The sequence below is a fragment of the Nicotiana tomentosiformis genome, chromosome 6 (genome assembly GCF_000390325.3).
Source record: "Nicotiana tomentosiformis chromosome 6, ASM39032v3, whole genome shotgun sequence".
Classification (NCBI taxonomy): domain Eukaryota; kingdom Viridiplantae; phylum Streptophyta; class Magnoliopsida; order Solanales; family Solanaceae; genus Nicotiana; species Nicotiana tomentosiformis.
The window spans coordinates 70015689-70030002 of NC_090817.1; the positions used below are offsets into that span (position 1 = coordinate 70015689).

Below are 14314 nucleotides of genomic sequence, written 5' to 3' on the forward strand. Positions count from 1 at the left end.
ATTTTTCCCATTGGGTTTTTCCTAGTAAGGTTTTAACGAGACACAATACCTTTTAATGAACATCCAAGGGGGAGTGTTATGAAAATAATTATTGTGGATGTCCATTTATAAATCCGCTATAGATAATCTTCCTGAGGAAGATTATCCATTTAGTACTCTGTTGAAGTTTATCTACAAGCAACTGATACAGGCAGGTTACAAGCAGCTCAATGAAATGATTTACAACAACTTCTTATTAAACAGGCAGGTTGCAAGCAGCTCATGCAGACAACTTACAAGTAGCTAAAAAAAAGCCTTGCAGCTACTTCCTGAAAAGCCTCGCAGCTGCTTCCTTTCTTCTATAAATAGAGGAGTTTTTAATTCATTATATATATAAGTTTGAAGTTTGAATAATATATCAGTTTCTTCCTATACTTGTCTTTACTTTATAGTCTTTATTTTATAACACGCTTGAGTTTATACAATCAACGTAGAGCTATTTTTCTTCTTACGACTTCTCCATGACTAACGAACAAAGCTTGTTTAGTCCTTGAACTGAACCTGTTGGGCTTCACAACTCAAGCTCTTCCTCATGGCAACTAAAGATGAGCCATCGGACGACGACGATGCAAAGCATGAAGACTTAAGTTTAATTTGTTCCTTCACATGGTTGCCCACCTGTGTGACTGAAACATGTGTAAAAATGTGTTTGCGTAGACGTTAAAGCACAAACGAAACAACCATTAACCGATAACAAGATACATTTTGGACTTGCCTTGTTAAACAAACTGAATTGGTGAAGCTGCAAATTTACAATATTCCTTTTTTCACTGTTGTCCCCTCATTCTTTCAACTAAATTTCTCCCCTTCTCTTCTATGTGACGTGCCCTCTCTTCAAGTTTCTCCCCCATTTTTTTCCCCAAACCAAGCATCCTAGCCCTTCTCCCTATTCTTGTAGACTTTGTATCATCTTCTCCAGTAATTTGATATTTTTCTGCAAGCAGTACCAGTTGTCGAGAAGGTGACTTGCATTCTATGTTCTCCTCTGTGCTCCTGAGGTGACCCACTTGCTGTTCCTCATGCTTCAATAACGGGGCTTTCAGTTCTTCTGAAGCCTGGTTACTTGTGTTAGGCTGCGCTATAGGAACTGATAAGGATGCATGTGGATCCAATGACTTGCTTTGCAGTGCAGACCATCCAACTTTTCTTGGCTTTTCTTGTTTGCCTTCGGCATTGCTAGTGGTACTTCCTGTATCTGGACTATGCGTAGGAACTGATAATAATGCCTGTGGATCCAATGACTTGCTTTGTTGATTAGCCCATCCTGTTCTTCCTGGATTTTCACTTTTGCTTTCAGCATTACCACTGGTGCCTCCCCTATCAACTTCAGTGAATCGTGTTGCATCCCCAGGTTGGGAGCTGGGTGCTTCTTGTCTGTTGGCATTATTACCTGCAGTTTCTCGATTAATCCATATAAATGGAGCAACTTGTCGGGGGACCCAGTCATCCTTTTCCGCCAACATGCATGGGATGCATACACTTTCACAGTTTGGAAGTACCAGTGTTTCACGAATAGCAACCTGCATTAGTTATGATAGCATCAGCTAACCCTCCGAAGGAAATTTCACCCATGTTTTGAGATCAGCACTAGGAGTATTAGTTACCATTTTAGCAAGTAATGTTGGCTATGGGCTACAAAAAGAGAACAATATAATTGAAAATATTGCATACACTGCTCTGTTGAATTTAAAGTAGATCAAATTCATTAGTAATTGGGAATGAAACAAGTTTAAATGTTTAAATAACAACTTACCAAAGAGAAATGATCTAACCACAAACTAGTTACGCTGGCTTAGTGTATTCAGCTTATGCATTCCAAGTTGAAGATTATAACCTGCCATCAATCTCTATCTTCTTGAATGAATGTCAGCAACTGAATCACTCCTGTCCCTCTACTTTCTGGTTCTTAAACAACCTTTCTTCTACAGTTTCCGACTAGACTCTACTTATTCTGTGACCGATTTTGAAATACAGAAATTTCAGGCAGACAATGTCTTTGGGGTCACATCGACTATGGAAGCTACAGCCACACAACACTAACGGAATCAGGAAGGAATAGGGTAACATATGGGAAGTAGCACCTAGGGCTCTTATGTGGAAAGGTTTGACGAAGTGGAAGATACTCTCTTCCATATTCAGTGCATTTTTCCGCTTTTTGTATATTTTTGGATTCATACGAAATATCCATTTATATAACTGGCTATATTTTCGTGGGAAGGGACTCTTTTGTATAGAGTTGGGATTTGACATGGAATCTATAATCAATCAACCATTATATCTTTTCATACGATGATTGCTAAGTACTTTTTTCCAATACTATCTATTTCCAAGACTTTCTCAAATAATCTTTTTTGAGTAAGAAGACTTTCTTAGAGCCCTTTCAGCCAAGCTGTCAAAAATTACTTATTTTGAAAAGTACTTTTGTTCAAAAGTGCTTTTCAAAAAAATACTTTTGGAGATTGGCAGTTTGTGTTTGGCCAATTTGTTTGAGAAATACTTTTTGCAATATTTGATAAGCAAATTGTGTTTGGCCAATCTTTTCAAAAAGTACTTTTGAGTGTCAAATTACAGTAAATGTTTAGTTTACAATTAGCATTATTTAAAAACAATTAAATATTTATTATAAAAGAATTTAATTAATTTTTTATTTTTATTTAATTAAAGTATAAAATATAAAATAATATATATTAAAGATTTTAATCAATATAAAATATAAGTACGTAAAAGCAATAATATTGGTAGGAACATATGTGCTTACAAATTACATGGATCAAAAAATACTACTATTAATTCTTGAAAAAAAAAACAAACTAGGTAGTATTGCGTTATGTCAACTATATTATATGTGTTGAGCTGTCTCACATCGGTGGGATTTGAGATCCTTAGTCTCTTTATAAGGTCTTGGGCAATCTTCACCTCGTAAGCTAGCTTTTTGGGTCAAGTTAGGCCCAAGGTCCATTTATCATGGTATCAGAGCAAGGCCCATCCCAATTATTGTTACCGATGTTAGGCACATCTCAATTATTATTACCGATGTTGGGTCCCCCTTTATGTTGTCAACGCTCCAGTTTGCAGGCCTGGGCGTGAGGTGGGATGTTTTGTCCTACATCGGTGGGATTTGAGGTCCTTGGTCTCATTATAAGGTCTTGGCAATCCTCACCTCATAAGCTAATTTTTGGGGTTGAGTTAGGCCCAAGGTCCATTTATCATATGCATGCATGCTAAAAAAAGAAGAGATCTATTTATGGTAAAGAGATTATTCTATATAGGAATAAGAGGAGAAGAACAAAAAGATGGTAAAAATAAAAAAGAGAAGAAAGGGATGGTAGAGATAAAAAAGTAAAGGTTAAATTAATAAGGGATAATTTAGGAAATATTATTTTATGGTAAGGATATTTTTGTCTTGAAAAAATTAATTTTTTGCTTCTGCTTTTGCTTCTTGGAAGAAGCTAGAATTGTTGTTGTTCAAAAGCACTTCTCCGTTTTGGCCTAACACATTGTATTTCCAAATAAGTACTTTTTTGGGCAAAAATAGCACTTTTAACCTCCCAGAAACTTGGCCAAACAGGCTCTCCATATTCTAGAAATTTTAGTTCTATTGAAGACGTAATTAAGTAAATAAAAGTGTGTTTTCTCTAACAGCTTAAAAAATGGATTTAAAGCTAGCGAAGTGTTGTACCTATTAAAGGTAAGAGATTTCAATCTTAATCACCCCATAATTGGTTTTTAATCATGCTAGGTCAACAGAAAGTGGTTAAATGAGAAGAGATGCAGACACATAATCAATTTGTAGCACAGATAACTTCTCAATCTGACCTTAAATCGATTGATTAGGAACGAAGAAAGATGCCCGCTTGAGATCTTATGCTCCCCAACAAAAGAGTCCAAATGGAAATCTATATCGGGCATCGACGTGAATCCGAACCATATTTGATCTGAAGGTGGTGGCTTTATGTATAGCCTCATAGTTCCTTGAATGGATGCAATCCTAATCCCCAGTGAGAGTGAAACCTGGAGAGTTTAAAGATTCAATGTTTAGGATGCAAAAGAGCTTCTTCCACAATTTGTTATAGTACAAGAAGAACAAGAAATAATATATTCAGAAATATTCAGAAACCAATAGTACTAATTTAGTATAGTGCACATTTTGATTGAGTTCACAAAATCTACAGGTTAAACTATGTTTATGGAACCAAAAGAATATTAATAGTACTGGAATCAAACTCCTTTTTCTGTGATCACCCCTTAAACAAGTCAGTGCAATGCTCAAACATGCTCCACAGTGAAGAATTAAATTGCTGACACAGAATGATTCAGATTTAAGGATTTGATGAGGAAATGGTCTCCTATGGCCACTTACAATTTGATTAGAAGAAAATTACCTTTTCAGATCTCTTGTGTGTTATTTTCAGATCTCTTACGCGTAAAAATAAAGATCTCTCATGAAAAGACATAAAACAATCAAAACAAATTTGTAAAGGACTACAAAACCAATTAACCTGGATTTGATATAGTTGACCGTGACAGTGTAGTGATTTTGTCCCTCCCCTACGTTTTCTTTTTTCTTCCCCAAAAACCAAAAGGCGGGAATTAATTACTAATTAATAGAGTCAGCCCTAAAATAGTTCGGCAAAACAAGATGTTGCAGAGACATGATTTAAACCCGTCACCTCAACGTAATGAGCCTTGCGAGCTACCAAACTCTCTACCCTGTACCGAAGATAAGAACTGAAAACTAATAGATGAACAAGGAATAAATGTGCCCCTCCACCCTATCTATACAAATAGAATAACCCATTGCAACAAATAAAGGAATTGTTACCAACCTGTGAAACCTGTTTGGCAACAGAATTAAAGATGGACTTCCACCTAGACACTTGAGGTGACTCACTTGGCATGATATTCGAGCTTCTCATCCCATCTGAAAATTCACCTGATTAATGCACCTCAATTACTATCTAATACAAACAATTCTACTTTTTAAAATAGTGGACTATTCCCCCATAGATAACTATACAAATAACATTAAGTATGCCTAACCAAATTAACATATTATGATTGGAAATTCCAAATATTATAGAACATCAAAGAAAATAGTACCTTCGTTGGTTTGGTCAATCTTCTCAACATTCTCTTCAGACTGTTTTCCTTTTCCAAACTGCTCAAATCCTTCTAGTAAATCTGATTTGACATCATGACTGGCAGCGGAATCTTCTTCTGGTTCGTCCCCTTCAGGAAAATCAAGGTCCTGAACTGCAACCCTTGTCTCGACATCCAAGATTGCACCACCAGAATACTGAAGATCAATTTCGAAGGCCCAAAACTCATTCATGTCTGAGGGAAGAACCCTCATTGCACGTATGTAGGGAGGAAGGTTACCAATATTAACGGCAGTACAGGTCACTTCACCTATGTAACTGGGAATTCGTATATTGGACAGCGTTCTCTACAAGTAAGAACACACAGAATCATAGCTCAGTTAGATAAAGCAAATGTCTTTTTAATTTAATATAAAAATGGAACATAAAATGTCAGAATAAAACATACAAGCCTACGAAGCTTCAAATAAAGCATTAAAACAATTTCCTGCCATGATAACTTGAGTAGGAAGAGAAGAAAATATCAACCATTCCAGACACAACTTTCTAAAACAGAAAGATTGTATTATAAGGAATCAAATTCATTTTTTACTCAAACACTTCCTGCTGACAAAACTCAATTGCCAATTTTCCGCCTACAGAACTAATTGCAAAAAGATGTTTATATGCTTGAAAAGCAATACTTAGCAAATTATGATGTCAGTAACCGAAAGCTTAAACCAAGATACATACATCTCATAATGGAAAGACAAAGGAGATCACAAACCTGAATCCTGGCTTGCAAAGAGGTTCTCATCTGGTCATTTCTTTTGGCATCAAAAAACAAACGGGATATTAACAAATTCCAACAAAGGGTTCCTTCATCACCGAAAACCCTGTCATCAGAATCTGCATCAGAACTAACAGACATTTGACTCCGGCTTCCTGATCCAGTAGATGCCGATATAGATGAAGGCACTACAACATCCTTAGTAGAAAAATCAAGAGGTTTGCGTGTTGGAGCCGATTTAACACCAACACCAGCAAAAGCAAGGTCTTGGAAGGAATGAACTCTCTCACTTATCTTCCTTTCTTCATGGTCTGACGTTGAAATGAAGGTTCCCTTATTTTCCGGAGCATTCTTAGAAGCTTTCTTGCCTAGCTTTTTCAAAAATTGCCGAACTTTTGATGAGGAACCATCAAACTTACTTGATTTATCACCTAAATCAACACCAATGCTTGAATGTGGTTTCATAAATGAAGGATATCCTGCATTTAATGACATCAGGTAATTTTGAAACTCTATGTTCAACTTGGCAAACCACTTTAGTTTTTCTTTGTCCTCACAGGATGCAAGACGAAGGGATTTGCACCATGCTTCCTTCTCCCAGCATGTCTCAAGATAAAAGTAAAGTATTCTACTTCCTTCATATAAAGTTGATGCTCTGCTCTCTATTTTAATAGGATATCTTTTTGCCCTGTAAAATTGTACCAGATAACACCAATTGAAATCGTAAGTTATTGTTATTAAATCTTACATCTTTGTCAATGAAATAATTAGACAAACCACTAACTTAACTGGGTGCTAAAAACAATTTTAGAAAAAGATATAAGAGATTAACTTCTGCATAAAAAGTATACAGTATTACCTTCTCTACTGAAATTAATTTTTTTCTTAATTGATAACATCTCACGTTGTGGGTTTTTGTACTCCAATTTTCACAAACCACTTGAGAGAAAATGGAGCATTTCAATTATCCATGAATATATTTTATCAAAAAATTGTATATGAAATATGAATATATATTAAAGTCACTTGTTTGTAGGAAATAACTTATTTCTCACACTTTCTGATAAATTCCACCTGGTATTTTGTTCTTTATAAATTGAACAAGCTCCAAATTTCGAGGTAAGCACAACAAAACGAACTAACGATCTAATTGACATCCACCAATCTATGGTGAATATGACAACACCTAGCACGTAAAGTGAATAGTTAATATGCTCTCAGGGTCGACCACTTATTTTGAAGATTCAATATTGTCCAAAAAAAACTTGATTCTCCAACTTTGATCAGGAGAGGAGTAGGTCAAGCTCACCTAAAAGTTAGAAGACTAGTTTCTTGCAGCCCAAAATATTAGGGAAGCAATTTGGATTTACTCTGCAATTGTTCTGCATATATTTCTCCTGAGACATTACCAAATTATACATAGAAGTTCATGAATTAAACAAATGAAAGCAGCCTACAGTCACATGAATCACCGGTATTCAAGTAAGAGCAATAACAATCAGTATTTTAAGAAGTCAGGAATGACGCAAGATTCAGTTGAATGGAGCTTAAGAGGTGAGCGGGAAAAAGCAAGTGTTAAAATGCTAATCCATTTCTTTCTACCACAAGCAACAAAATTCAACCTCGAGTCTTCGTCACCAGGAAACCTCAATTCCATTTGCCATCTTCTCAAATAGCAAGGTAGCTAGATTATACCACATTCGTAACATTAAATATTATGCCTCCTTAAACCAGCCAACCAATAAATATGTCATGTAACACCAATTTGCAGAGCAACTTATGATGAATGATATCTCCAGTGATACTCATGCAGAAAATTTAAAAAATGAATTAAAAAAAAAAAGAAACATTACCCTCACATAAGAACCTAGACCTTATTATGGATGCATCAAGCCATCAACCCAATAAAGGAGAGAGACAGAGAGAGATAGAGCTGCCACTGGAACATTTCTTATGGTGCATAATGCAAGTCTGACATCCATCTTCAACCTAACTCAATGAAACCTAAGATTTTGCTAGGAAAAGGGAAGTCTATTATGGGCAAAAAGAAAGATCTGTTTACATTTGCTAAGCGGCAAGAATTTATCAATCAACTTCTTGACACTAGAGAAAAAGGATATTTGATTTCTATCTTCTGTATACTATTTCTAAAAAAATTCTTAGCTTTCTTATTAAATACACTCTGCAGTTATCCAAAAATCTCACAACCAGGATTTGAACTTCAAATACTATAATAAAAATTTTATTCTTTTACTAAATCCAGCACCAAATGACCAACCTACTTTCACCCAGTGATGCTACATACATACATACAACAACAACAACAACAACAACCCACTATAACCCCACAAGTGGGGTCTGGGAAGGGAAATGTGTACGCAGACCTTATCCCAACCTTGTGAAGGTAGAGAAGTTGTTTCCGATAGACCCTCGGCTCAAGGAACAATGACAAGAAAGCAACCAACCATAATAACAACAACAACAAGAAAAAGAAAAAGAAAGAAAAAACAAAGACTCACGTGTAATAACAAAGATCTAGAGATAAAAAAAAATGCAAGAATAGAACTAATATTATTGGTAAGAATGACACAACATATAATAAAAGCATCTAGGAACAGGAAAATATAAGAATATTACTAATATTACCGGTAAGACTATCAGATTAACTCAGACTCAGACTACGAAGAACGCTTTGGGCTCATTTTTATGTCCACCCTAGCTTTCATGCAACCAGAATCACAGAGAAACGGACATAGCGTATATCTCAATTACAGCTAGAGACTAGGGAGGTCTTTTAGATCTGAGCCTTCAATACTAAGTTATGTACTATACTCTCAAAATTGCTAGAAGAGGAATAGGAGTGCAATATAAATCTTGCCAATGTACTGATGTAGGGTGGCAGTCCAACTTAAAAACACTTCAAAAGACAATAGTACTTCCAAAATTACCATTTTCTAGAGGATAAGCTTGAAGCAGAAACAGCTGCTATCATGCAACCTTTGAGTAAAATTTCTACATGGGAACCATCTGACTCTGTTAGGACGAGATAATGGTCCTTGATTTGGGCAAATTTCTGAGTAGGTGTAACCTCTAAGATCTCTTTCTTGACCTTTTGCTGCTTCAAGGCTTTATCCACAGGAAAAGCCTTTGGTAATCTTTCAGATTCTAGAACCCAGACTATCCCCTGGAAGACAGAACAGAAGCACAATACGATAAGTTGAAACAGATCGAGTCCATTTGGGAAAATGTGAAAGGTAACTGAATAGATAAACAAAACTCAAATCTTACAGCAGAATGTGAGCTTGTGAGCAATTATCAGTTTATCCCCGAACACATATCTCAGAGCAAAATTGTGAAATAGAAACATTTTTATCAAGATATTATAAAATAACAAAACTGTGACAAAGAAATATCTTCTTAAAGTAAGAATAATATCCTAAACAGTCTGAAAAAGAAACATATTTCAAAATTATACCATGAGCTTGAATATAACAGCAGATCTGAACTGATAATCTCTCTAGCACATCCTATCATGTTTCGCTAATGGGAAATAATGATGTGATCTCCTCCCACTTTCTAGTAGAAAGAAGCTTGAGGACCAGTGAGAAATTGAAACCACTTGTAGGACAACTATTATATTGTCTGAAGTTTCCTAAGATGTAATTTTCTACTCTTCTGCCTTTTCAGTGATAGAACATTTAAATCCTCTCAAAGAACATCTTTTCCTTCTCTTCGGAGAAGGGGAAGATGACGGAATGCTATTTGTTATCCAAGTTTACAAATAATATTATTCGTTAACTAATCTTCTAATCAAGAAAGGCCATAAAGCTGAAACTTGGCCTTCTTGGGCCTGTTGGTTTGATTTCGAAGAATATATTTGGAATATGGTCTCAGGAAGCACTTTTAGTGTTAAAGAACCTAAATTATTATATATTGAATTGAGATGGGTCTAAAAAGAGAATGGCTAGTGAGGATTTATATAGCAACTCCCATTAGCTCGGAATTGAGGCATAGTTGCTGTTAATGTTGTTCTCAAGAAGCACAAGAATCCACTTGTATGTTTCAGTTGTACAATGATGGGATGGTTTTCACCAGATAAGTGTTTGACAATGAGAACTCAGGCAATTCCGATCTTTACCGACCTCTGATCATTCACTTGTTTAGTCTTATCCAACACATGCTTAGATCTTACCAGCCTTAAATCTCTACTCCGTCGAAGATGAAAAAGACACTGCACTCCGACGCCCTATTAGGGAGGAAAGTTGAGTACTTTTAGTGTCAAAAACCACTTTGCAGGTGTTCGACGTTCTACGGAAAAAGCGCTTTTGAGAAAGCACCAATATTTGATACGTAAATAACCTACTTCTTTGGAATAAAAATATAGGCATAATTTTAAAAATACTTTCCCCACTGTCAAAGCAAAGTTGCAATATTTATGTCTAAGTTAACTTCTAGTTAATTAAATGCCAAAAGTAAATTATAAATTGTACACTTATTGAAGTATTTCACTGCTTCTACAAAATCCTATGGCACATCCAAATGATTCCAACGCATATACCTTAACCACTTGAATTTTTCCGGTAATAAAGCCTTTTAGATTACTTTTACCTCAATGTTCAATTCTTTAATTTCAACGGTGTAGCTCAACCTCATTCTACAGCCCTTTTTTCAAAACTGAAACAAAACCAATATTAGTTCTCCTGTTAGCATATTAATGAGAAAGACCCAATTTTCACCAGTCAAAGTTACCTCAAAACAAGCCTAAACTGCTCGTTACTTTCAAATCCAGTTAATTCAAACAATAATGAATTTGTAGAAGTTATTGAAGTAAACACCCCTTTTATTCCATGTACAAGTATATAGAAGGTTAGGCATGTACATCAATAGCCTTAAGTGTTATCTAGACAGACCTAAATAGACTCTATGAATTTAAACCATATTCAAAATACTTATGTGATCTATGCATTCAAGTGTCCAAATTACATTCTATCTTCTCCCTCAGTTTGAGCAAGAGGAAGTACAATGTCAAGATTTAATGTAGCATATAAAATCTAAACTGTGACAAAAGTTTGATGAAGATGTCTACTATCCAATTTGTCCATAGCGATACATTTCCTAATAAGGTTACCACTTGCTACTTACGAGGAAGGGAACCACAAAACCTCATCTGTAACAATATATTCAGCCTCAGAAATAGGAGGAGAAAGTGTGGGTTGTGTCTTGATCTCCTAAGGAATTAAATCTCACCAAAAGAAACAACAATAACGAGTAACCAAGTGACGAGTAACAAGACAACCAACCCAATCAGCATAAGGGACGCATGCAAAGTTAGGGTACACTTATATTTATTCAATTATGTCTAAACAAGCTCCCTCACGTGCAGACTTGATTCTTGTTCTTTTAAATTGTATCAAGCATGTGGAAATACCTTTCTTCATAATAGAAACACACACTTTGTATTCAATGTACAAGTACATATGTCATATAGAAGGTTTAGGAGCGGATCTTGACTTTAAGATATGGGTTCGGCAGAATCCAATTAAAAAAAAATATATATATATGTATATGTGTATGTATATGTGTATGTATGTATGTATATATGTATGTGTATGTGTATATGTGTATGTATGTATGTATGTATATATGTGTGTGTCGGGAAAAGCGTATTCAACACATACAGGCTCAAGGAAAGCATCCTATACTTGAGATAAGTGAGCACAAGAGCTTGTAATAAATGCTTTTATTATTACTTGAAATAATATTTATTACGCTTAATCCTTTGCCCCATTCTTTGATATGCCTCCCTGCCGATCAAGGAGCGAGGCTGCTCATGATAACTTTAGCTTTAAGCTGCTATCATTTGGTTAGGATAGGTCAAGTTCTTTCGATCGCTTTCTTTAGACGGTCTTCCTTTATCTTTCCTAACATTCAGAGTGTTATGGTTTGAGATGAGAAAGGAGCACTGGCCGAACACAATGAATAAGAAATTAACAACAAAGGGAATCAATGATTCTTATTCGACCGAGTCCTAGCTAGAAAGATGTAGATTACACACTTCGAAGTAAGCCTATGGGTTATTTCGGAGCTTGCTAAAAATCCACTAGATATGTACAAAAACTAAATTTAGAAGCCAGTTACTAGCACTTGAGGTCACTGTCCTATAAGTCGGAATTCACAAAGTTCAAATTATGGATCTGCCTCTTAAAAGGTTAGGGATGTAAATAACTAGCCTTAAGTCTTATCTACATATATCCAAATAGACTACATATACCATATTCAAAATACATCTATCTACTTATACATTCAATTCCTCAAATTATATTCCACCAATGTCCCCTAATAGAATACAATAGGTCAATAGTCATTCAAAAACACACACACGCACACAAATGGGGTCAAGAAATCACACTTCCTTTGTTCCAAAATGTCTGACACTTCTCATTTCCGAGATTCAAACTAATTGCATTTGACTAACATTTTGAAATGCATTTATTCACTACTTAGATAAGGGAGTAATAGCTACTTATATACTTCTCATATAGTTTCCAAATACTTAACATTTAATTTTAATGAAGAGTTTAAGTTATATACAATTATACACTATCAGTGTAAAAAAATTTATATACTATCATGTCACGTTTACCGATTATATCTCGCTTTTTGGATGACCTAATTCTTTACAATGAGAGTGTATATTACTTAAACTCTTAAAAAGATGAATTGATCTAGTAAATTTAGATTCCATATTGACTCTCTGCAAACCAATTTTAGCGGAAAGAGTACATGATATGTTGGCACGGGTCAAAAACTGAGCAGCATAAATATTAAGCAAGTAAAATGACATGCCTGCTTTTGGTGCAAAGAGAAATCGAAGTCCCCGTCCGGTTTTGCTTTATCCACTTCACGAGCCACTCTACGGTTCAACCAGCGAATCAAAAGCACCACTCCCACAGCTTCCACTGCAAGGACCGTTACAGCTCCCAGAACAAACACTATAAAGAGCAGCAACATTTCTTTTTCTTTCTCCAAAATGAACAACCACTAAGATATCGCGCTGTCACAAATCCATTTTTACAGAAATAATTTTGACCAAGATGAAGAGTGGATTTGAGAGAAAGAGGAGCGAATATAGGTCACCCAAAATTAATTACGAAGGAACGGTTTAACTAGTTAAACGAAATTCGCGGATAAAAGTACTGTTCAAAGCAAAGTGGCTGACCAACCTCTCACTCAAACGCGTTTGTGTAGTTCGTTTTTGCGATCAAATTGTAGTATTTTCATAAGTCATAAAATAGTCTATTTGAAAAAAATTAAAATAAAATATTCTACTGGTGAGAAAGACATTACTATTTTACGATTTTTCATTTATTGTAATTCCACCGGTGTGGTCCATGCTTGGTTCTATCTATTGTAATTCCACCGGTGTAATTCCCATCATTCTTACCTGTCGGCCTGGCCCAAATCAGGAAAAAGCCCACTTAACCAGAGATTGACTAATTAATGAATTGTTTTTTCTATACAATATATGAAACTTATTTATTAAATTTGTCCAACTATTATATATTACCCACCCTAAATAAATTTTTGTTATAAATTATATATTAAATGTCCTTCCAGCTGTGGGCTTTTTTAATTAGACGCGTGATTCAAGCAGCAAAATAATTTTCGATTACAAAATAGATATGCTACAATCTACAAACAATATAATACACAATTGACGATTTTTCTGCAGTATCTACCTCTATCGAAGATTTTTTTCTGCTTCTACATCAAAAACGCAATAAATTCAAAACAAAATTCTTATAGAAAACACTGGTTGCACTTGAATGTGAAGCGTGATTAATCAGCTCTAAACATACAGCAGATTTCTATACAATTTGACGATAATAAATTATTTTTCCAAGTTTGAAATTATTTCAACAATTGAATTTCAATGGCAACATTTGCGATTATGCTTCAACACAATGGTCACGGTATGATTTGTATATATTTTGTATGTGGTGTCTTCTTCTTCTTCTTCTTCTTCTTCTTCTTCTTCTTCTTCTTCTTCGAGTTTCAATCTGAAATTCAGCTAAAATCAAGTCTAATCTTCATCAAACACCCTCAAAATTGAGATATAAACTCCAAAGAATATTCTCAATTATTTGTAAAAACACTCAATCCAAACAAATAATAGTTTTTGAAAAGCCAAATTCGAATTCAAAGTTTCGAAACTTTTTAATAGTGGAGAGTCAAACACCTTCAAAATTTATTGATTGACAATTTCAATTCGACAACCAATTATGCAACGTAAAAGGAATTTGTTAAGTTAAAACTGTTACACTCCATGCTTTCGTACGTAAGAGTACGTTGTAAGTCAATTGATGTAAGCTCAGAAATAAAATCATCTTTGAAAAGTCTATAAAGT

At 35.0% G+C, this 14314-nt stretch overlaps 1 protein-coding gene across 4 annotated transcripts; it reads right to left on the reverse strand.

The window, feature by feature from the left end:
* Positions 1 to 206: 206 nt before the first annotated feature.
* Positions 207 to 13159, reverse strand: LOC104091267 (uncharacterized). 4 transcript variants are annotated; one of them, XR_004505704.2, is made up of 8 exons: positions 12754 to 13159; positions 8856 to 9091; positions 5905 to 6595; positions 5140 to 5485; positions 4866 to 4972; positions 3856 to 4050; positions 755 to 1559; positions 207 to 657 (listed from the first exon to the last, which is right to left on the reverse strand). XR_004505704.2 is itself a non-coding variant. In XM_009596559.4 (7 exons), the coding sequence occupies exons 1-7, from the start codon at positions 12916 to 12918 to the stop codon at positions 807 to 809; spliced, it is 2481 nt and encodes an 826-aa protein (XP_009594854.1). In that variant the 5' UTR covers positions 12919 to 13159; the 3' UTR covers positions 700 to 806. The 4 variants fall into 4 exon arrangements, 2 of the variants coding, with proteins under 2 accessions (XP_009594854.1, XP_009594853.1); XR_004505705.2 differs by having other exon boundaries at positions 207 to 665; XM_009596559.4 differs by lacking the exon at positions 207 to 657 and having other exon boundaries at positions 700 to 1559; positions 4866 to 4960.
* Between the last annotated feature and the right edge of the window lie 1155 nt (positions 13160 to 14314).

Excerpts from the sequence above, each read along its gene's own strand:
- LOC104091267 (XM_009596558.4), bottom strand. The coding sequence starts at position 12,918 with ATGTTGCTGCTCTTTATAGTGTTTGTTCTGGGAGCTGTAACGGTCCTT. Across the intron at positions 5,486-5,904 it reads CTTTGCAAGCCAGGATTCAG|AGAACGCTGTCCAATATACG; the intron begins GTTTGTGATCTC and ends TCTTACTTGTAG. Across the intron at positions 4,973-5,139 it reads GATTGACCAAACCAACGAAG|GTGAATTTTCAGATGGGATG; the intron begins GTACTATTTTCT and ends TGCATTAATCAG.